The 24,897-nt window shown below is 38.8% G+C and overlaps 3 protein-coding genes across 3 annotated transcripts; 2 read left to right on the top strand and 1 right to left on the bottom strand.

Moving 5' to 3' along the window:
- Positions 1-9,033: 9,033 nt before the first annotated feature.
- LOC122405901 (protein PTCD3 homolog, mitochondrial) lies at positions 9,034-13,988 on the top strand. The gene is made up of 10 exons (XM_043410977.1): positions 9,034-9,205; positions 9,726-9,876; positions 10,169-10,366; positions 10,852-11,105; positions 11,223-11,331; positions 11,699-12,035; positions 12,151-12,356; positions 12,510-12,848; positions 13,207-13,425; positions 13,678-13,988. The coding sequence occupies exons 1-10, from the start codon at positions 9,174-9,176 to the stop codon at positions 13,843-13,845; spliced, it is 2,013 nt and encodes a 670-aa protein (XP_043266912.1). The 5' UTR covers positions 9,034-9,173; the 3' UTR covers positions 13,846-13,988.
- A 226-nt stretch (positions 13,989-14,214) lies between these two features.
- On the top strand, positions 14,215-17,152 carry LOC122405910 (uncharacterized). Its single transcript, XM_043410988.1, has 4 exons — positions 14,215-15,001; positions 15,269-15,599; positions 16,274-16,482; positions 16,825-17,152. Exons 1-4 carry the CDS (start codon positions 14,469-14,471, stop codon positions 17,054-17,056), a joined length of 1,305 nt encoding a protein of 434 aa, XP_043266923.1. The 5' UTR covers positions 14,215-14,468; the 3' UTR covers positions 17,057-17,152.
- A 40-nt stretch (positions 17,153-17,192) lies between these two features.
- mor (SWI/SNF- related protein mor) lies at positions 17,193-24,801 on the bottom strand. Its single transcript, XM_043410963.1, has 10 exons — positions 24,613-24,801; positions 23,149-23,268; positions 22,949-23,062; positions 22,270-22,634; positions 21,565-21,795; positions 21,022-21,353; positions 20,455-20,767; positions 19,441-20,201; positions 18,983-19,353; positions 17,193-18,748 (listed from the first exon to the last, which is right to left on the bottom strand). The coding sequence occupies exons 1-10, from the start codon at positions 24,727-24,729 to the stop codon at positions 17,930-17,932; spliced, it is 3,543 nt and encodes a 1,180-aa protein (XP_043266898.1). The 5' UTR covers positions 24,730-24,801; the 3' UTR covers positions 17,193-17,929.
- Positions 24,802-24,897: the final 96 nt, after the last annotated feature.

Raw genomic sequence — 24,897 nt, 5'->3', positions numbered from 1 at the left:
GAGAGGTTCGTTGCAAGCATGCGAAAGCCAAGAAAGAAAATCCGGGAACAATGGGACAAAGACGAGTGAATTTTCGACGCTACCCGTCCACACGACCGGCTGCATTACTTTCCTACGTCCATATACACACACACACACACACACACACACACACACACACACACACACACAACCTATACGTTTGTACTTTCTTTTTCGATATCCAGAGCGCGCAGCCTTCTTCTTGTGTATACCTAACCGTACCCCAACGACGAAAAGCGGCATAATCTCACCAACGCAGGCCAAATAATAAAGGTTAGAAGTTGTGTTGGTAATGCAGGGTTTACCGGTACCTATTTTACACATAGACATTGAATATACATAAATGTATATACACTCGTGTATATATAATATGCATTTTCATATTACAAGTTCGGCTTTTGGGAGTAACGAAGCGCGCTCTAGCCACCAGCCAAGATATACCTATCCAGTCTCGATGTGAACAAGCATCCGAGGCTTTTCGAAGTCCTCGGGGCAAAACCTCCACGTTTCCAACCCAGCGATCTATAAGGGTGCGATTTTCAGGGGAAAAATATGCACGAGCAAGAGCAAGCAGGAAGGCGAGAGGACGAGAAAGAAAAAGAAAACGAAGCCAGGTTCTAATGTTCGAACAAGAGAAAGGAAAAGAGGGACGGACGGATGGTCTCGTTGAAGCGGGCGGGCGAAAGCGAGCCGTAGAGAACATCACGTCGAGGGTTGTCCTCTTCCCCCCCCCCCTCTCTTTCTTTCGAGCGGGGATATATTTTGTTCAATGCTTACTCTGCCCTGCCATTGCACACTCGCAGCTACCAGCTTTTACTATTCGAAAGACAGGGACGATCGAAAACACTACTACTACAAGATCGACAGTCGGAAGAACGATCCTGAGATCCCGTGAAGTACTAGGATGGTCTTGCATTGTACACATCTATGTATATATATATATTCAAGTATATAACGACTTGTACGCGTGTATATATAGTGGTACCTTACGATCGTAAGCACAAGTATAAGCGCGTGCCTCGCGCAACCGACAGCAGATGCGCTCTCAACGCAGCTGTCCTCCTACAAGTGGTTCTCAATCATTTTCACTTTTTCCGACATTTTTACTGTACGATCGCCCCGGCTTTTACTCCCCGTATCTTTGTGAAATCTTCGTCGCAATATTTTAGCAATTATTCCCTATCGTTATTGTGCTTTTATTTTTGGTTATGTCGAGGTTCCAAGAGTCTTGAAGTTTTCACAACTTCTTAGCACGCGCGCCCCCCTTTTTGTTGCGGTCTTTTTTGAGGTTATCCATCTGCCGTTCCTACACCTTACTCTTACACGCGATGTTTTTTTTTCAGACTTCACGTAGATTTAAGAGTATGGATCAGTCGACTAACCTCGCTTGAAATTTTTGAAATTGAAATTCTCTGACACGGTTTGACCGATTAAAAAAAGGCTCTGTCAGCCTACGCAGAACGATGGCAAAAATCGACTGACAGAGCCTTTTTTTAATCGGTCAAACTTTGTCAAAGAATTTCGATTTCGAAATTTGCAGCTATCTCTCTCGCACTAACGGTTGCGATATACCAACTGATCCATCCTCTTAAGTACTTGACCTATTTTTTTCCATCCTTATTTTTCGCACGACGGTCCACTCTGGTACTCGTAATTCCTAGTGAGCACAAGTTTTTTTCATTATCAGGGATTTAAGTAGGATTTGATTTTGTTGTTATTATTTTAGATTATTTTGCAAATCCTCCACAAATTCATTTGGATGGATTTCAGCAATTTGTTTACGGTCATCGCTTCGAAGTCAAAACCGTTTCGGAGATTTTTCGTGTTTCTACAGATTCATATGACCATTTTCATGGACTCGGTTGAGTTACTTTTTTTTTTGTGAGACGACTTCATACACTCGCACGTGATTCCACGATTAAAATTAAAATTTCGTTTTTCGAAATTGCTACTGATTTTTAGTGTCATTCGGTTCGGCGATTTTTATAGAAAATTTGAAAAATTGTATTTTCGATGGAGGCTCTAGTTTCCTGATCACGGGATTTACTGATTTAACCTCAACGTTCTCAGATTCAGCGTCAAAATCGACAGCACCAAAATCAATGAAAAACAATTTCCTATTTTTTATCCCAAGTTATCACTTAATGTTAACGACTATTATCAATCAGCCCTAAAAAATTTCGAAATATTTGTGATTTTTAAACTCCAACGATTTTAGAGAACAATCCGGCAAACTTTTGTCCTGGTTTTGTCGGATTGAACACTTCACGGATATACCAAACTGCGTATAGATTTCCATCTTTTCCCTCGACTTGAGCGCCGCTTTGAGATCACGTCTGTACCGGTAAATATTTTTACGCTTCTATACTTTTGACCAAAAATGCAGTGCTCACCAAGAAAATATTTCACCGAAAAAAAATCGTGAATTTCCCGATTTCGGACTTTACGAATTCTCGAGTGAGCTACTGGAGTTCACGAATATGTTAATTTAGGCAATGTAAATAGCTCGCGAAGAACAGAACTTGACTAATCGGTGCAGGTTGATAAGGTAAGGGTTGGAAGTTGGCAGAAAAAGCTGTGATGAAAAAAAAACATCAAAAATGCATTTACAGTTCGATCAATCACGGTGACAAATGAATTGGTGACGGAAGATTTTCGACACGTGTGACTTTGGCTTCGATGGTGAATGTGATTCGGGCGACGCAAGGGAGCGCATGTGCGTAAATGCCGTTTCTCACCGTTAAACTGCGTGCTCTTTGTCCTTCGAGAAAATGCTCGGCAGAGGGAGAACAAGGAGAGAGAGAAAAGTTGGGTGGTCTTTGTTTACAAAACAGAAATCAAATCTGATAAAAAGTTGTTATACAAAACAAAGCCACAATAAAATGTCGTGCCCGAAAACACTTCGAAGATTTTTCGATCCAAGTGGAACTTCGAATATTCCGTATCTATCGTACGTACTTTTCGATGAAAATAAAACATAAATAATAAAGTAGCGCAGGATTTCTTTGTGCGTTTTTATTATTTGAAGGTTAAGTTTCTCGTCCCTCAAGAAACATGTTACACGTGTGGCTCGTTACCCTACCACACGGACACCCAAAAAAGGTGAAGAAAAAGAAAAAATCATTTTGATAGCACACACGTAAAGTATTTATAGCCATTGTGTTACAAGTATAAAAGTAGGGTGGGTATATAATCGTTGGAAAACGCAACGGTCGCACGAGTTTTTTTCCCTCTTCATTCTTTTCTAGTTCTCTCTTTTATATTATACCTGATGATAGAGAGAGAAAGATAAACTCAAAAGTAGAAAGAAACGAGATCTCGGCACCTCGCGATCTTAAATCTCACAACGTTCGTCCCCATACCTTCGTAGGTACAATGAGATGAAAGAAGAAAAAAAAACACGTGCACCTATATATGATTATACGTATGGGTTGCTCCACGCCAATTCGACGCGCCCTCTGCGGTCGTGTTTCTTTGTTTAATGTTTTCGACATATTGTTCGCAGCACATGCAGGACTGCGTTCGTTGATTTTTGGACGGAACGCTTACAATCTACATTTTACAATTTGTTTTTACAGCCTGCGATAAAAAGTGATACAACTTTCCTCGGAAACAAAAATCGTCATTTATGAGTTGGTTGAGAATAATTTTTTTTTGCAAATGCCAATCGAAACAAAATTTATTTCGCCGAGTTTGACGTTCACACCGAATTTTTATTCACTCGAAAAAGTTTCCCTGTGAATTCGCCACAATGCGCGAGTAACAACACGGACAAGTGAGCGTAGAAGCTGTTAGAGATACCTATAGGAAGAGTTCGAGCCGTGGTACGGAAACAGGGTAGTGATATTAGAAGAGGACGAAAAAGTCCAGGACAGCTGATACAATTTTTTGGCGGGCTATGGAAGCGTCACCATCGCGACTCACGTATATATGCACTCGCGATAAAGAAAGAATCTTGGACTTAAACCCCCGGAGAAGTGAAATAAAGAAAGAGAGAACGAAAATACTTGACGGGATGAAAAAGTAAAGGAAGAAAGGCGATCGAGGGAGAAAGAGAAAAAGAAAGATGCTATAAAGGGCGGTCTGCCCGGCTCGTTTTTGTGTTTGCTGTTAAATAAGAATAAGATTCTCTCTACTGTTCCCTCCTTCCCTTCCCCTTCCCCTCTCCTTCTCTATCTCCGCGGTGGTTGGTTCACGATGGAAAAACGGCGGTCCCCATACAGTCTCGTGTATTTATGTACACACAGAGGCCACATCTATAAGTATAGAAGGGAACATAAGAGAGGGCTCCACTCTCGCGTGGCTAAAGTTTGGCCGAGGGGTCCCAAAAAGGAATAAAGAGGCGCGACACCTGGTCGAGGACCGCAGTTTGCCACGGGAACGCGGCACGAGATCATCCACCGCCGAGGTCCTCCTGAGGGCCACAGAAAAACAAGAACTTCTTTTTCTGCTTCAAGAATACGAGAACCAACTGACAATCTCATCACTTTATCTCGTCAATATCGAACTACGGATATTTATTTTATCCTTCGAAAAACTTCGCCCGGATACGTCTTTCTATTCGAGACTTTTGTCAACCATGAAGAGTGAAAAATCACGAATTACTTCGCAAGTTCGTCCAAAGTGCTATTGTACGATATAAAATATTCAACTTTTCATTAATTTATACAAAAATCCAAAAATATTCAGAGTGATCTGTAATATCAGTACTTTGAAACAAAGTGTTGTGTTTTGAGTGATTCGACGGTTTCGTTTGCAAGAATACATCAATCACGTAAATTCGATTTCCGGTGATGTTTGTGGTTTCTCATGCTTATAGAACTATATGCCTGTAGATTCGTCGAGAAAGCACGAATTTAGATAGCATGTCATTTTTGTATCGCTTGAGAAATATATTTCTTGAAACTAATCAGTATTTTCAGACACTACTGAAATAACGTGTCCGGAGACTTCTATTATTGTGCTTACGTGAAATGTAGGTTTGTTAAGCCACTTATTATTTTTTTTCTTCCTAATTGTGAAGTTTTCGCATTGAATTAGTGAATAATGCAATTTCGAACTGATCGCCTCTTCGATTTGGAGATTTATCCAAGGCCACATCGGAGGGCAGGGCGCTTATTGTTCGCGCTTTTCTCGTTGCATGCGCGTATCTTTTTTTTTCGTCTTTGTCAAGCATATAAACTTTGAATATTTTATTCAAACACAGGAAGTTACATCAGAGCCGAATTATCAAGCTGTCATTAAATTGTGAAAAAAACAGAACTGTCGACCGAAAAATTGATGTTCCAATCATTGCCAGTAATTGCATTGAAGATAGGTCGAGATATGTGACAATGTTTCGTGTACGTAATCGTTCAATATTGCACTTGTCCCGGCCTATCGAAATGCAGCGATAACGTCTTATCAATAATAGTATGAAAACAAGAAAACGTCCATGTTTTGAGGTTAACAACGAAGGAGATGCCGGATAAGAATATTGGATCGTGATCGAGGGTTCGGCAGGTGGGGACTTGGGCACAATTTGTGATTTTCTTTGTATCAAATTGCACTCGTCCCGGCCTGCTGAATTTTTTCTCGAATATTCATCGTTCATCGTCTGCGTTCATCAATTCATCATCAATGGTAACAATGTTCGATCTTTTCATTATAATTATTGTTGAAATTAAGTTGCGACTACAGCTCGGCCAGATGAACATTTTTACCTCGAAAAGGACTTGGCTCGGAGCCAAAATTTGAATTTTAGCAAAATAATCTGAACGGGTACTGCCGAAGGATGAAAGAAAGCACCTGGTCAAACCATCGCCATAATTTCGCAAGAATTGCGTACGTTCAGTCTCGATATTATAGGATGAAATAAAATTTTCCTTTGAAAACTGATTTAACATCGAACTGATAATTAATCGAGCCATCAAATCATTCAATTTTTTCCTTATTCCGTTGAATTGGAAGCCTTCGATTCGTAGCGTTTTCATCAAACGATACTAAGAATTTTATCGAATTTTCGAATTCCATAAAAAAAATGCAGGACCGATCAAAGGATTTTTTATTCTCTAATTTTTAATTAATACAAGAGACATTTTATGATCGAAGGTATACGAACACGTGAACATGTGTCGAAGCTTGCACTTTCGTACTACCGAGACGCAAAATCTCTTCCGTAACAAAAATGTCCCGCATAGGAAAGTGCGAGAGAGAAGAAAGAGAAGAAAAGTGTCTTTGTTCGCGACCGTTACGAGGGGCAGGGGGGGGAGTTGTTTGCGGGCTGTCCGGGGTCGCTGAGCGGCGCTCCTGCGTACATTTTTTTGAATCGATGAGAAAATTTTTTTCCTAGTGCATTATCGTTCGATATATCGAAAAATATGTACGTAACTGATTATATATTTCATTCGATTGTTGTGTATTCCAAAATGGTTTGTACTACGAAACTGTCGAAAAGCGTTTGTCCTTGAAACCGTGTCATCGCGGGTTCCCCCAAAACTTGAGTCACGTGTTTGGTCGATCGATATTCGCCCTAGCGGGGATAACAACTGTGTGTTCTAATATTTTGTTGCGCAGTAAATTCTATTGCGTAGCTAGGGGTGCGTTACTAAAAATGCATTCAACTGTAACTCTCCCACGGATTCATTCGACTTGTATTGTCGAAACTGGTGGCTCAAGCTCAAAGGGAAAAGAACAAAGGACGGATCGAGTGTAGCTACAATGTGACACACACATGAACTAAAATGTATCGATATTATACTTCCGATGCTTTATTATGATGACTGTTGCGAGAATAAAGAGCGTGACAAATTTCATTCGTTATTATTTTATTTTTATTACTTTCAGAAATCCTCAATGTCAGGTGAAAACTTTGTCACATTTGTGTTGACACGTTGCAGTAACAACGTGGTCCAAAATGACAGTTTTTGACGAAATAATAATCCTGATAAATAAAATGTATTAAAGACACTACGCGATCGTTGCCGTTAACTATACACAGTAATAATACAGACGAGAAACGAGATTTTGAAATTGGGATAAAATGCACTTAATCCGAGCGTAAGAGTGGGTGAGCGTACATTTTTTTGTTCAACGAATGAGGAAATAATAATAAACAAGAGAATGGTGGGTCCTGCAGAGTAAATCCTGTTTCCCATTCATGCAGAAGCGTGTGCAAGCTGCCAAGTAATATGATGTAGGTTGTGTATATAGATGTGCATATAAAAGCTAGTACAGGTATACGAAAATGTACGTGTATATGAAAGAGGTTAGTGGACGGTGCCACGTGAATGTATCGGTGGTCTACATCAAGCATCCCCCTCGTGGAGTCCCACGGTTTGGGATGGAACACACCTGGCTCTCCTAACCTATACATGCGCGCCATGAGGGAATTACCCGAGGGTTTCTCTTCACCTTCTCCCTTGCTTAACCTTCCTTTGACAAGCTTCTCTCTGCTCCGCATGAAAACTCGAATGGACTGGTTTTGGCTTCCTTATAAACTTTATTCAATTCTTTATAACGTGGCTAAAAGGGTTCACTTCGCGTACCGTCCACCGCATTCATATGCTAAACAATAAATTCTCTTGTAGATGTATACGCGTGTGCGTATGTGTGTTTTACGAATGTACGTAATCCTCGTATATGCGCGTATGCACGAGAAACCAATTCTATCTCACATTCCACCAGCTGCCTTGCAACCCTCGCGCTATATGGTGTTGAAAAAATCGATGGGATTTACTTCGCTTCGGATGACATAGCTCTCTTTTTAAAAATCCAGTTCTAAATGCGCTGTAATCGCATCGTACCGGCAGGTAGCTCGTGCGAATTTTCAAGGGTGCGATCTTTTTTAATGTTACTTGGGTCACCAACAACGAAAATTCCTCGTAACAAAAGCACTTCCATTGTGAAGATGGATTGGAGACTTTTTCATTGCCAAATGTTACGCAATCGGGGGGGCATTCGTAAAAACGGTAGTCGAGTGGATCACATCGAAAAAGGACACGTCACTAACTTCGTTGTTTGGTTAGCAGTTTTCTTATTTTCACTACAGTTCAGTTTTCTTTGTTCATTATCCATCACATTTGTTGAGAATCGCGTTATTTCTTTGGTACATTTTTTGTTGAACTTTTGGACAAAAGTTTTTTGACTGTTCTTTAACTGTATTGTCGTGAAATAAAACACCATCACGGAAAATATGATAATTCGAGATTTTATTTATAAAATAACCTATTTTCGTAAATAAGTTTGACAACTACGTATGTTTGGAGAAATTTATCTTTTTTCGCGGACCGGAAACAGGTACGTTGATTCTCATCACTTCAATAAAACGACTCGTGAGTCGTTCCCACTACGAGCTTCGATCGCTTGCATTGTTCAGTTCAATGTGATGCTGCTTTTTACCGAAATTCTTTATTCATTTTCATCGTAATTTCGAAAAAATTGCACATACTCAAGTTTTTGGATTATCGATAGTGATTGGAAATTTCATATTTCGTGCGTTGACTACTTTCACTGCTTTGCAAAAAAGTTCATTTCAAGAAAAATGCCATTTGTAGAGTATACGAAACTGGATTTGACATGGAATAAAACTGAATTTTTTTTCAGACTTTCAGTTTAAAGAGGTTGAAATGAGTGTTCTCGGGAAATATAAAATAATTTTTCCATTTGAAACATAATACTCTTAGGACGGGTTGTTCCAACTTCTAGGTAAGCCTATCTGACAGTTAAAGGTCTACAAGTCAATGCTTTTACCCGCCAGATAAGCTAGAACAACCCGCCCTTAATCAAAGAATTCTTACATAGGTTTGACTGAATCGTAGACTCTTTTTTGAAATCGAGCGACTTAAGATAAATACATTTATATTGATGTCGAAGTATCAGTCGAGTCTCTACTATAAAATCTACAGCTAACAAAGTCGTTTCGAACGATTTTCTATTACACACTACGCCAATGTGTCAAATGAATTTTAATTCATGATTTATCCTATTTCCCGGCGTAGATGGCGTAACCGTACACGTTTATCATCGTGCGTTGCTCGTTGTCCGGCCCGATCCCGGTTACTCCGCGAATGTTTTATATATGTTATAGATGGAGCGTGTATAACCTCAACTGAGTTTTCCGAATTGCATTAACTCATCGAATTTGTCAAAAGAGTGTAAAAAAAGCGATCGTTATGAATTCATTACGAGGACGTATCAATAACAGGTATGTTATTTATGAATTTACGTGTCGGTTTCTTCATAATATCGGATATCAAAAAATTGTTATACGAAGGTGAAATATTTGGCTAGCTACAATTTTCTGATTGCATTGTCTGCTATAGGTGATAATTGAAATTTTGTTTTTATCTCATTTATGAAAAACATAATAAAATTGTCTGCACATTTGTACAATTTTCCTAATAATTTTTCACGTTTTCGAGTCACGAATATTCACTTATATAAATGAGTAATTACATTCTTCCTCTTCAATTTTTCTTATTTTGGTATTTAACTATGATATTGAAGAACTGATTGTAAAAAAAAATTTTTGTGGTAATTCGCAAGGGAAATATTCTTTTATCATTTCTACGAGTTGTTATGTCTTTGGTTCAAAAATATCACAATTGTTAACCAAAAACGATAGTTCAATGACTCTGATCATTATTGAACAAGAAAATTCAAGGTAAAGTTCATTACTTAAAAAAATGATGAATGACTTCAAATCAAGCGATTTCCTTTTTCAGGCAAGTTACTCAACAACTTCTCCTGCGATTACAAACCCTTCACCTACGCAGTACTTCTACAGCGACTAGCAGTGCTGCTAGCACATCTAGCAATGATCAAGAAATTGTTATCCCAATCAGAATTGAACGTGGTGCTACTGACATTCTTAGTGTAAGAACCAACAATGATTTGTGACTGTTTTTCTGGTTTTTACTTGACTTTTGAGTTCACATAGCTAGCTGATTATTTCCAAAATCTTGTTTTTATTTGTATTTGTCACAAAGTCATTACACATTATCATTTCAAGCATTGGCAAAGGCAAAAAGATGGATTTATAAAAATCAAAGTTACAAAGGATTTTAGTGTTATTGAAAAAAAAAATTTTCCACTATTAAAGTGCATGGCTCAAATGAAATAACCTTCTGAGAGTACAAGTTTTGATTGTGATTTTTCAATTTTGTAGGCATTGGAAAAAACAATCAAAAGAGATCACACAGCACCCCATTACAAATTTGTTGATGATCCTTACTTAAGTCCTATATCAAACCGAGGAAAAAGGGCGTTTGCCCTCTCCAAAGAAGCTGGAAGAAAAGCAGCAATGTGGATTCATGCTGAACACGCAGAATTGTTTACTGAAAGACTCGCAGACCCAGAGATCAAGGTAATTTTGTGAATGTATACTATGTTTTGAAATTTTCACAAATCAATTGAATATACTACATGAAAAATTTGTACAACATTTGAAAAATATTATCAATAGCATGGCAGATTAACTTTTCATGTTACTTCATGCTCCTTCGCTTCTTCTGAAGTAGAAAAGTACTTATTGAATGTAACCATAGTATTTTTTATAATTGGTCAGTGTCATTGATTTTTGTTGACAACTGAAATGTCTGCCTGTAACTTGAAAAATGATGGATTTTGAAATTTTTCCATGTAAATATAATCAGTAACCATTTTTTTTTCTGAAATGTATGAAGTATAACATTACCATGATGACTATTCAGTGTTGAAATTAATAGTAATTTCGAAACTCAGGTAATTAATGAAATTATTCATTTGTGCCAATTTTCCATGTTCTCTAAAATTGTGGGTGGTGAAACATCATCTAGATTTACAATATTTTGGAAATGGATTGTTCGACAGGCATTTTTACCTAAAGCTAGGTATGAAACTAAGGAAGATGCGTCAGAAGAACTGTTATTGAGTGCTATAAAAGAGGTTCGCATTCCGGATGCCTTGACTATTTATAATTTATTGGAGGGTGAAGTCTCTGTTGAGAGCAAACAGGCACTGCTGGAACTGCTATGTTTCTATAATAGTGAGGAACAGTTGGCGGATGATCTCTCAGAGGAAAGATGGTATCGCAAATCTGTTGATCGCCAAAGACACATTTGGAAGTAAGAAGCACAGGATTTCTCGAGACTCAGTTTATGTTTCATGAAATAAACTTTAAGTACCTCAATTTTCCGAATTCACGTGACAACAAAGTCAATACTATGAAACTGAATTTTTAGGAGTTGTCCCGAAGTGGAACAATTGTTCGATTTCCTGAAAAATCAGGACAAACCCATTGCAGCTAGGGCTTACAGCGCTATGATTTCTGGTACAGCGAAATACATTAAAGTACGTATTGTGGAAGAATAATACCGAATATTAAAGTGCATGAAATAATTAAAATGGAAAATTCATTTTCTGACTGATTAATGGAATTTATATAAATCTTAATTGATACCATTTTGCGAAATGATTTGTCTTCCACGTAATGCTACACATACGAAAAAAAAACAGTAAAAAGACTGAGCTAACTCGGTCAGTGTATCGACTTATACCGACTGGGTGTGCTCTACTGTGGTGGTGAGTGTTAGAGTTACCACCAGAAATTTTCATCGAACGTACTTGGCGTGTTGCATTGCTTTAAATATTGTAAATTGGAAAACTTCAATATCTTTATGATCAGGAAAAAAGTACTGGAGCTAAACCATTCTTACAGGTCGACAGAGCTTGGGCATTGTTCGAGGAATGTGAAAAAAATAATATCCCACTGAGTATAACAGCTTACAATCATCTAATTCAATTGGTGACTTTCGTAAAAGATGGCTTGGTAGAGCGGAAACAAATGTTGGTAGAATTTTTTCGGAAAATCGCAAACGCTGGTCTTTCACCGAATATTGAAACCTTCAATTCTGCTCTGAGGGTTATAACAGCAATGCAAAATCCTGGGCCCACTAAGGACCTGGCAAGAACGCTTTTCGTCGAGTTCAAGAACATTGGAATAAAGCCTTCCTTGGCTTCTTACTATTTCGCCTTAGTCATTTTCTGCAAAGACCGTAAGGATTCACATGATTTATTTTTCTTTATTTTTTTATGCCTTCTTAATTGATATTTGAATTAAAAAGTGACGTCTTTAAACTATAATTAATGTGATAACTTGTGACATTCAAGGTGGTCCACGGTGTAGTCTTCTTCATGACATAATGCAAGAACTTGAAGGTCAAAAGCTTGTGATTCAAGATCCCTATGATACATTCTTTTTCGTAACTGCGATGGATGTTGCCCGAAATCATCTCAATGATTACGAACTAGCTCAAAGAGTACACAAACTCTTACTTACAGACAACAATTATGAATTCCTCGGCGAGGGTTTTAAGGTTTGTGACACACAGATGTTAACTTACGAATTCAGGGTAAAATTTATCTGTCGCCGTTCACATTCGACTTGTAGTGAAATTCCAATATTTTCGAAAACAGACAAAAATAAGTTGTTGAATTCCAACATAATTGTGTTTTCTGTATTATTACAGGAAAGTATTTACTATCGTCATTACATGATGCTCTCGTTGACACATTTACCTTTCGAGAAATTTATGGAGTTGTACGATTTGATGGTGCCCCAAATTTATATCCCCGAGCCAAGTGTTATAAAAGAGATTCTTGAAGCCATAGAAAGATCAGATCCAAAAATGGCTCTCGAAATCTTGCCACGTATATGGTCTCACATGATTAGGTTCGAGCATCTCGATCGTGAACAATTGGTCTCAAAAGGACTCAATATGATGAGAACGACTTGCGCAGCTCCGGCAGATTCAACGGTGAAAACACAATACGCCGACGCTGCATGGAGTTACTGGAGCTACATTCAGGTACTTTTTAAATTTGCAGTTTCAGCAAAACCAACATTCAGAGCTTGAGATTTATCGTCAATCCACCGATTTTTTACTAAAGAAAATTATGACGCTGAAGTTTGCAACGTTCGAGCCCAACGAAATGAACGGAAAAAAACCATCTTTATCTTTCCAATTATGCTTCCTCATATAATTAGTGAAATGAAAAATTGAAGAATTACAAAACGTTGTTTTCGTTCATTCCGTTGGACTCCAACGTTGCGAACTTCAGCATCATGGAAAATTAACGTTTTTTCGACTACGTTTAGAGGTTTACCGTCCATTTTTCTAAAACTGTTATTGAGATGATTGGTGGGATATTGTTGTTTTGTTGCAGGAACAAAGTGAATACCGTACACACAAAATGGTCTACAACGGTATAATATTGGGCGATGTTGTCGTACTTTTACTCAGAGGGGATCAATTCGATCGTTTCCATGAAGTGCTTCGTTTTTTGATAAGTCAACAAAATAAAATAATCGGCACGATGAATACAGAACAGCTGACCGAAATTTTTGAATCTTGTCTCGTACGAGGGGACGCATTATCGTGTCTCGTAAGTATTTACTGCCCATTAGCTAGAATAAAATAGTCGCTTTCCTAAACTGTTGAGCATGCATTTTTTTTAATTTCAAAAAAGAAACAGAAATAGCTTAAATTATCATCAATACATTTAAAGACATTTCATTTGCAGTTTCATTTTGGTTATTTTTTTAAGTGTTTTCGACACTTTGAATAAAAATTTTCAATTTTGGGGTAAGAATGAGCCCAATGGATTCAATAAAAAAATCAACGATTTAATTTTCAGAACATTTTGACGTACAGCGCAGACGCTGGTTTTGAGGAGGCGATTTCAATGGGCCAAAAAATGGAAGAAAATTTGCCACTCACTGCTGAGCAGCAGAATCTGGTCACTAAAATTATAGGGGATGACACGCTTAAAACAAAAGCACCAGCAACGAATGATGAACAGTAGTATTGAGACTTTAACCAGAAGAATGGAATATTACTTTGATCATATTTTTTACATGATTGTTACGCACCTGTACATACACGAGCATCGTTGTAAAGGAGATGATAAATAAAACTCTACTCGTATAATCAGAAGAGTGAAACTTCGAGAGGAAAGTAAATGACAAATTATTCGTGATTGGCAATGTATTAATGTCCTTGTCCCTTGAATTGGCACTCAAACGATTGATGAATTAAGTCGAAACTTGACCAGGGAGGAGGTGGCTCTACTGTATACGGTGCGAGAAGATAAATAGAGAAAGAGTGAGATAGAGATAGAGAGAGACCCCCTCTCGTTATTCAAATACTCATTTCCTGCATCACACGATCTCTCCAACGTCATCGGCTCATCGACTGGAATCAGGACATTTAGAACTCGTGCTTGGTTCCTCACTGGGGAGAGATCTCTCTGACTCTTATGATCGAAAAAGCTTTATCGTGTCGTAGCGATTCATCTGTCAGTGCGCGTTATTCAGTCGAGCCAAACTTCTTCTCGGGATCGATCGATGAGACAACAAATCGGTCAAAAATTTCAGTGAACCAAATTGTCAAAAACTTTTCCTTCATTGTGCAAACAGAGAAAGAGCCATGGATCAATCATTGACGGAAACGAGTGTGCCCCGTTTGACCCTAGAAATAGTTCGAGATATTATTGCGAAGGACGAACCCGACGTGGTCATAGATAATATCGAGGAAGAGCCTGGCAGCGCAAGAGGTGACAATTATACCTCAATGCTCTATCGTATTCGTGCAAAGGGTACAAAATCCTCCGCTTTTGGTCAAAATCGAGCCTGGGAATGTGCGATTATTTATAAAGTTTTGCCACTTTCCCAAGAACATCGCGATACTTACAAGAGCGAAGTACTATTTCGTAATGAAGTGGCTTTTTATACTCACGTTTGGCCAACGCTCAATCAACTTCAACGTAATGTGAATAAAGTTTTCGCGGGTGTACCCAAAATTTATCTCGCTCGATCCGATCTTATTGCGATGGAGGATCTCAAAGAAAAAGGCTACGTTATGGCTGATCGACAAAAAGGCTTACAAGTGCATCATCTCAAACTTGTCCTTGAGGCCCTCGCCGGTTTCCATGCCCTCAGCTTGACCCTCAGAAATACGAGGTACCTCACATTCCATATTGGCCCAACATTTAAGGTCTACGAGGCCTTTTGTCAGTTTTTACTTTATCAGAAATTAGATTAAATCACTTCGGTAAATAATCCAAATTTTAGAACGTTGCAATTGTAAGAAATAATATTTCCACCTTAATGAAATATCAAACGAGTTATAGATACCGTATGTTTTTGGTGACAAACAATAATTGACACGGTGATTCTCATAAAGTGATAAAAAATATTCAAAATTTCAATAATTCGAAATTTTTCAAGGCCGGATTTATTCGATCACTTGTCAAACGAGAAAAACGAGGGAAGCGTGCGAGAGGCAATGTTTCGTATTGAGAACGAAGGCTGGTATCGACAATACTATCGCGACGTAGCAAGAAACGCCATATCTATGGTGTCTGAAACATTGCCCAGTACGTACGAGCACAAACGTGATGAAATAATGAAAAAGTTACGAGATTTTTTTCACGAGGATGTATTCTTTCCTACAATGTGTGAATTGGCATCGACGAGAAGCGAATTGACGGTGTTCTGTCACGGTGATTGTTGGACCAATAATATACTATTTGCCGAAAAAAACGCTTCGAACATTGAAGTAAGTATGAAAATAAAAAGCCTCATTAATTCATACAAAATTTTCAGTTTTTGCCAGTTCGAATCAGTATTCTTGAATCGGTACGATACGTTCGTGCGCATCTTCACGTGTCGAGTGATACTCGCACGGTTTAATACAGACGAATGCGAGCTCGGCCATATCCGAGTTACAGCTCATCGTAACGTCTTTGCTCGCTTTTCTCACAGACGTCATTTCACTATCTTCCTATAAATTAAAAATTTTTCTTTTCTTCAGTCGAAAAATTTCGATAAATTTCGCATCTGACAGATCAAACGATCATGAAAAATCCGTCTACAATCCACTCGTTGACGTTGACCTTCGTTCACAGCTTCATTCAATAAATCGATTCTATAAGGACCGTAATCCACTCAATTTTTCATTCGAATTTAAATTCAAATAAAACATTCATAATTTATGATGAGCTGTCACTGATGAGCTCGCATTTGTTTGTATTCAAATGTGCGCGCCCAATGCATATACGAGTATCTCTCATATTTTTTACAAAATTTCCCAATGAAATGGTAATTTGAATTTCGAAAAAATTGCATCGCATGTTTATAAATTTTTCGTACAACTTCTAATTCCGAACTTCCATCTAAGATGATTTTTTAGTTTTATTATTTTAAAATATTGCTCTTCTTTTTATTCGTCAGGCCGTTTGTCTCGTTGACTTTCAACTGTCACGTGTCGGTTCGTTAGCCCTCGACTTGTCGAATCTCTTGTACTGTTGTACAAGTGGTGCAATAAGGCAGGCCCACATGACCGAATTATTGGGACACTACCATGGTCATCTTATGGACGCATTACAAACTCTCACGCCTAATAAACAGCCTGCGACAGATTCAGGCCATATGTGGCAATTGTGAGTCAATTGAATAATTTTCAAATAAATTGGAAACGCGATGGCTTCTGTAAAGAGTCTCTCGGGCAGCGAACTCCCGTTCATTTTACTTGTTTCGACTCTAATATAATAAATAACATTTTTAGTATACAGTTTTTGTCATTGTAGAGTATTTAGAAAAAAAATCAAGGGCCAGTTTAATTCAGCTTTGAATTGAAAATAGATCTCGATCGATGAAATCTGAATCGAATTATTTTGCCATGACGCTGAAACTTGATGGATCGCGTGTTTAAAATTCTCGCGTTACCATATTGAAATCCATATTGTTTTGATTTTTGTGAAATAATCATTCGCGATTTTCAGATTAAATGAGGAGATGAGAAGATGCGGTCGTTTCGGAGTTGGTTTGGCGATTGATACATTGCCTATGACGACATGCGCAAGCAACGAGGCTCCGGATCTTTACGAGGATGTTTTGATGGACGATCATGGAGAAAAAGCACGAAACCCACGAGCTCCACCGCCCGGAGGTGCGGCATGTGCCCGACTAATGACAGATCTTGTCCTCGAGTTTATTCAAAACGGTGCTCTGTAGTTTTGGAACTATATTTGCGTCTTTCTCCCTCTGTATTATCGCCAAAACGAAATATTTGTCACTTATATAAAATATATGAGTTTGAATAACCGATCAGTAAAGTGAGTAAGTCAGCAATTGCTGTCGAGACTCCGTCTCCATGTACGTAATGCTAGTGTATTTTACACAAAAAAAAAACGAGTTCGATTACATCAATTAAGATTTCGAAAAAAATGCCGAAGCAAAGTCCATCCATTCTTTAGCCCGTAAAATGTTTGTATCTCTTTTTTGTAACATATTTGTTTTCTCGTTTCTCAATATCGCCCTCTCCGTTGCACAATAAACTCATGAAAAAGAAAATGAAGAAAAAAAATCCCTCGGGCTCCAAGCAGCAGTAATAGCTCGATGGAAAAACCATGCGCGATGTAATATTTACGACGATATAATTACAAATAATTATCGTGAAAACATAGAAAAAACACATTACAATCTTAATCGGCTAATTAAGAATAATTTGTAACAATTATTCATTCACAATGATCATTATTCGCTTTAGTTCGGACGACTATCTATCATCTCGGAGAGAAAAGAAACTGTTTTCATCTTTTCCATTCGAACGACGAGCGTTAATATCGTAGCTCTTCGAGTAGCCCTCCGTCTCAGGTAAAAAGTGCCCCGTAATTTCTTAGCGTTTATGCAGTGAGCACGAGTTTCATCGAATCTTTTACATGTTCAACGCGAGTCTTATCTCGTCCCATTCGTAACCAGTGTATAGTAATTTGTGCTCTTTATTCAGCTGTCGATGTTCTTTGGATAATCGTCGAGAGGAACGATAGTCATTGTTCGTTTAATATGGAAAATATTGATGGTTCATCTGGCGATTTTGGAGAAAAGTTACGATTGTTGGGGTGGCGTGTGGGCGGTCGGTTGTTGAGGGGTTTGAGCTTGTGGCTGCGTTGTTGTTTGAGTCGTTGGCGTTATGGTTGGCGTGGTGACAGGCTGTTGGGGAGGTTGTGGAGCCGGTGATATAGCTGGCTGGGGTTGAGGCGGTTGTTGCGACGGTGGTGGCTGTTGCGGCTGTGGTTGTGGTTGAGGTTGTTGGGGCGATGACGGAGGAGCTAATTGAGGGGACGTCGATGTTGCCGTTGTGACGGTTGGAGTTACAGGTGGCACTGCGGTCGTCTGAGGTGGCGTGATTGGTTGAGACGTAGGGGGCTGTGATTGGGCTTGCGGACTTGGCGGTTGTTGTACCGGCGGCTGCTGATGCTGATGTTGCGGCTGTTGCGGTTGCACCGGCGGTGGTGGTGGCTGTTGCGGAGGTTGTTGCTGCTGTTGTTGCTGCGCAGAAGCTTGCCACGTCTGAGCTTGTTGACTCTGCTGTTGTTGATGCTGCTGTTCCTGTGCAAGCCTCTGATGAGCCTGCTGCCTCGCCCGGAATTCCGCGGCTTTCAATTGCTCAAGATGAAATTGTTGACGCTCCGTTATCAATTGCTGTCGTTGATATTCGAGCCCTTCTCTTTCGCGTTCCATCGTCGTCTCCAGTTCTTCGAAATGTCGCAACTTAATCTCCAATTTTTTCATCTGTGTCTCAACGAGTAGAGCCACCAAGGATTTGATCTTACGCTCCTCCACAGCTGCCAGATGTTTAGCCTTGACCGCTGCTGCAGCCAGGGCTGCTGCTGCCGCGGACTGCAATTGCGCGTCTCGTACAACCTGTTGAAAAAATATGGGTAAGCTCTAATAACCTCTGATTCGACATTGCTACTCATTCTTGAGCCTCGACTGTGACCAACATGGGTCTTGAGAACTAGGAGGAATTTTAAGTTCGTTAAATTTATGGGAATTGGTTTTTTTAAAAACTCGGAAAGTTTTTACTAACTGATGACTTCCATTGAAAATCAAAATGACTCGATAAAAAATAAAAACGAAACGAGGATGAAATGTTACCTTATCTTTCTTTTCCCTAGCTTCAGCCTCCTCAGGACTTTCCAGTTTCGATTTGACATCGCTTTCCACCTCTTTAGGGACGTCAACCTCCATTTTCTCCGGTTGATCCCTTTCGACTGGAGCAGATTCTGCAAGTTCTTCTTTTTTAGGTACAAGAGACGAGGGTGTCCTGCCGGGACTGTCCTTTGACTTTTCAGGCTGATCCTCCTTTTTGGATGGTTCGGGAACTGTAGCGGAATGAGGCGAAGTCGCAGCACTCGGTGTCGCACTGGGTGCTGGTGTCGAGGATGCTGAACCGTCCTCTGGTGGTTCGGGAGGTCCGGTTCCAGCGATCCCCGATTCAGCGAGACCTGCCGCGGGATCGAAATTCCCTGAAAAGCAATAAATACCTGTGTATTTAGCGAAAACAGCGTTAAAAAGGAGAATAATTATAAAAAAAAAGAGAAAAATAAATATACCATCTGCGTTGGCGCTCGCTTGAACGTTTTTCAAATGTTGATCGAGCAAAGCGGCCGGAACTTGATCTTTTATTGCAGCAAACTCTTCCATAGCTGCCTTTGCAGCACTCGCTGCGACTCTCGGGTCTACGACCGAAGCCAAAAACGCAACGGTGCTCATAACAGGATTCCCGGCTTTTGAGAAAGGAACCGGCTGATAAGCGAGTGGGCCCAAGCCCTCGGGACCACCTTCTTCCAGATATGGGTCTTCGATCGGTAATCGAAGGAAATGTAGTATGCACTCGTCCTGCGTTCTCGAACCAACGTGCTCGCAAACCTTGTTCCAATCGTCTTTGTGAAGTTCTAATCCTTCGAGCAACAAAAGCGTCTCTTGTTCCGTCCAATCTCGAGTTGCACCAGCTGCTTGTTTGTTCTTCAGTACAGCGGGCTTTCGAGCGTATTGATCGATTTTCAAACCAAAATTCGTCATTGCACCCGTCGCAGGTTTTTCCTCTGAACCACCCGGCGCACCCGCTACAACAGGCTTTTTCTCCAAATCCAGAAGCGTCTTCGCCGCTGATGGCTGTGGCGTTTTTGGGGGATTTGGATTCACTGGTGCAAGACCCGAAGGCGTATCTGACAATACGTGGAAATGTGAAGTTGGTGGTGGTCCCATTGGAGTTGGTCGCGATTCAGCGTCAACTTGATAATTTACCAGACCCCACTGCTCCAAAAACGCGTGAACTCGCATTATCGCACAAACGTCGCCCGCCAAATTGCGTCTGCGAATGAAAATTTAGGATGATCATGAATGCGCAAAAGTAATCGATGAGCACAACAAAAGGTCATTCTATTTCCATCATGCAAGAAGGAAGTTATTCAGTGGTCTGGCTAAATTAAGAAAAATTCTATTCATCAACAGATGTAATTCGCAGTGTTGAAATTTCAGTCAGTTACAGAACTAAAAATGCTCATTATTTTTCCACTAATGACCGCTTAGAGAATACAATATTTTTACGAAAGTTGAAAATTTACCTGCACGCTGTTGAGGTAATGTATTCGGTGGGATTAAGCCGATAAGTATCAATCATGAAGTTTCTATAAGCGAGATAAATTTCAGGCGTTTTAGATTTGTTCTTTCCGTTGAAAAATTCAGAGAGCGCACGTTTCTCGATCGTGTGAATGGAATTGTAATCGAACCAAGCGGAATAGCTCGGCACGACAATATGATGAGTTTGTTCCGTAACATTGTCTTCAGGTTCGTCACTCTTATTTGCGCCTTCAGCACGTTCTTTGCTCGTATCTCGTTCTTCACGATCTTGAGCTCCCTGTGAACCGCCTTTTTCTCCTATAACAGTGAAGTATAATGATAAATATGTTAATTAATGAACTAATTTTTCTCAGAATAGATAAATTAGGGTTGGGAAAATCGATACAATCGTACCAAGTCAACTAAAAATAGAAGTTACTATTCTCAACTGTACAGGTACTTTGGGAAACCATACAAATTCTTCAGTGTCAATGTGAATGTTAATTTTTGTTCTTTTTTTCTTGTAAACTCAGCTTTTCATGTAATATCAGTTGCTTTAAAAATTTTGTTACCATCCATGGGTTCATCCAGATCTGCCATATTTCCGGATTTTAGTGGTTGCAGTTCGCTATCCTGTTTTTTGTTACCAGTGATAGGAGGATTACCAGGACCGCCACCTGCACCAGTCTGACTGGCGATCGGTGGATTTGTAGGATTTGCAACGACTTCGACAATCCGAGGTTCTGCCGGTGGATCTTCCATACCCTGAGTCAAATCTTCCTCTTCCTCGCCACCACCGCGTGTCTTTTTCGGAGTTACGGCAGCTGTGGCAGCTGTCACTGACGAGGAAGACGACGATGATGATGGTGTAGCTGTTCCTTGAATTCCGGCAGGACCGCGTCCACTACGAAAATACCATTCATGTTTTAATTATTCTTGGAGTTCTCTGTGACCTTCTCAAACCACGATATTTTTTGCGAATCGTATGATCAGTTTTCAGAAATCAATTACTTTCAATTCTGTCGATGGTTCCGAAGAATTCAGGCTAAGATACAATTTTTGCGTTTTTCATTTTCATGGTTTTAATGAATAAGAAAAAAATGTTCCTCTCTCACCTTTTACGTTTGCCAATTTTTGGTGGTGGAGTTGGTGAACGTTTCCTCTTTTGTTTTTTTGCGGAAGCTGGAGGATGACTTGCCGGTTGTGCCATTAGATCTTCGACCGAGAGTCTGTACTTGTGTGCTTTCTTCTGTCCAGCATCATCGACTTCGTAATCCTCCTCGTTCATCCACTCGTTGTATTGATCTAAATCCAACGCCCAAGTCGCGCATACTTTGTACGGAGTCCTGCAATACAATTCAAAATGGAGTTAGTCATCAATTACTCAATTAGTGCCATGATCAAACGAATAAGAACAATCAAAACAATAATACTTTTCACGATCAATATCGTGAAAATGCTTCTCAAAGTATAAGTATCGTTATCGAGTAAAGTCAAGATGTCCTATTGAGGATAACGATTGTACTAGCGTTAAAATATTCAAGGTATTTAGACTGGGAATTGCATGGTGAGCTGTAAAACAGAGTATCAAATGCAAAAATATTTAAGAATATTGAAAGAACTGAAATCAACGAATAGCAGGTTTAACTTTCTATTGATTAACTGAATTCGATTCCGATATGGCCTAAAATTGTTATCAAAAGTGAAAGGAATTTGCAAAGAAATTGCAACGATTTTATTCTGAGAAAATATTTTTTACTGCGTTCGAATGATGCAATGTCCAATGTCATATCAATGCTTTTAGTCTAAATTCAACTGACCTTGGGGTCGGGTTCGCTGTATTGCCTTCCGGATATTCGATGGGAAGATCAACTGTTGCCCAAGAGTCATAACTGTCAGGAAAATAGTACCAATGTAGCAATACCGAACGTTCACGACGCATACAAGGCCTCGCGTACTCCTCTTCTATTGGATCAACCGGCGGATATATTATGTGAGTCGCTTCAGTCTCATTTTCAGCAACGGTTGCTTGATGTCGTCTCACCACGTCCTTAATTTTGGCTGCCGTGGCTTTGTCTACTTCTGGTCTTACGAAAATGCATGGTTGCGTTATGCAACGATTCTGTACTAGAGCTCTTTCCGCAGCCACGAGCATTTCAACGACTCGATCCATACGCGATCCCGACTGCAGTTAGATAAAAAATTGCATTCCAATGAGAATTTTTAGTTGTTTAATAAATTTCCTTAGATTTATTAAAATTATAAATAACCTTTAAGATTTTAATAGCTAGATTGCCATTGGAATTTTTAAATCTCTTCACATAACGAGCAAATTTAATTGAGTCACGAACTTAGAATACTCAGGTCAATTAAATGCCTTTGATATGAGGAATTCTTCGATCTCATAATTAATCCTTCTTTTTTGACAAATAAAATATTCAATGAAAACAACTAATTTTAAAACTTTATTAAACACATTTTGTGGAAGTTTCATATTACCTTGCCTACTGGAAAATCGAACCTTCTCCATCCTTGTTCTTGTTTGAATTTGTAAGCCGTAGCGAGTATGTGACACAAACCACCGCCTGGTTTGAAGTCTAGGAAGCATTTCATCTGAAATTTATTTTCAAACAGTCAGAAATGAAACAGTCGAAAAAATGTGAGAAATTTATTGAATACAGGTTCAATTCGATGCTTACAGGAATTCTAGTCATTGGTGGCTTGGAAACATTTTTACCAAGATTGTCCTCTTGGAACTGTATGAGCTGTATGACCAGAGCTGACAAACTTTTGTTTGTTGGTGGATCTGTCTGTATATACTGCAAAGAAAAAGACAAAGGCAATTAGATATTTTCAATGTTTTCAGTTCAAAATAGTGTTTTCAATCTGTGTTCTTGACTCTTTTGTTTTTCTCAATACAAAAAAACGTTTTGTACGTAAAAAGATAATTTTTGATGCCATAACGAATGTTTAACAGGTTGTCGTTAAATAGATTATTTTTAGATGTTGCAGAAATTTTACAGAACCAATCTGACAAGTTTGTCAACATTTCTGGAATCTGCTATTTTTAATTGATCAAAATGAAATTTGAAATAATGAGATCCATTGTGCTCGATGAGGCAAACTTTAATTTCACAATTCTTAATCAGATTTGTTGAGAAAACTTTAGTAACTTGTTCCAAGTACAAAAGTTTTAGTCAAGACATAACATGTGAGAAAAGGTTTCCAGATAAAATTTGGGAACCCAAAATTATGAATGTCCTAAATATGTTCTAAGATTATGAGGTCTTAGTAGAGTTAAATTTCTTACCACTAGGGCTACTTATACCCTAAGTCAGTAAGTGATGGAAGATTTTCTCACATGTGAAATTTTGAGTATTCTAACTGATAAAAAAGACCTGATTTTAAACTAAAAACTTAATAATGTTGGAAGCCATAAAAATAATTGATTGTTTCTATGAATTTGATTATTCTTTGAGTGGAATTCTTATACAAGACAATCGGTTCAGAAAAAATAGAGAATCTTCCAAATAGTCATGTTATTTTTATTTTTTAATGGTTCCTCACTAACCGGTTTTGCTGGTCAAGACAAGAATGTCTATGTATTGAAGGATAACATAACCAATTTTGCAAAATGAATTTGATTCAATTCAATTTTGTTTTTAATTTTTTTCAATAATAGTGATGTTAATGTCACTGAATGAATAATGTTATGATTAATAAAACTTTCAGAAAAATATAGCGATTGAATCTAAAAAAGTTATTGAAAAAATGATTTTCAGAGCAACTCCTTAAATTATTATTCAATTGAATACTTTTTTCAAGTCATTACAGATCAGTTGATTTCAATCTTAAAACCAATAATATATCGTATTCTCATGGACATTCGATTTTCTGAAAAACTGTCGAGTATTGCTATATATATAACATACGAACAACTCCTGTTCGCTGTTGCACGAAACGTCAGAGAATTGTTACGAGCATATATTTTTGAAAAATTGTTTTGGACACTCTCAATATTAACTGAGCAATTGTAGAAAAAAAGAGAATAATGATGAAATTTCAGTTGAATGAAACAATGCGTTTTTTCTATGCTCGAGCTTGGGCTCAGTAAACGGTGCTAGGACGCCGGGGGGGATCGGCGGGCTTTGGTAAAAACTTACTTTCTTGCAATTCTTTAGAAGCCACTGTTTCACCCCATCCAACTGTGTAAGAACCTCAGTAGACTCGAAGAATTTTGTATTCGGTCCACCATCCTTTTTCGGTCCGAGGGAAAACATTTTTTCACACAATTTGTTTCAATTAATTATAAAATCGACGGTATACCACGCAAACAACGCCGCTCCGATCTCGCAAACATGACAGGTGTCGTGAAGTTGAACGAGCTTGGAACAGGCGTACCAATTGTTACAGTATTATTCTTCCCTCCGGAAACAACGAATTGACCC

Source organism: Venturia canescens, chromosome 1, assembly GCF_019457755.1.
Source record: "Venturia canescens isolate UGA chromosome 1, ASM1945775v1, whole genome shotgun sequence".
Classification (NCBI taxonomy): Eukaryota; Metazoa; Arthropoda; class Insecta; order Hymenoptera; family Ichneumonidae; genus Venturia; species Venturia canescens.
The sequence above is the reverse complement of the archived record's forward strand: the minus strand, read 5'-3'. Positions and strand labels throughout refer to the sequence as shown.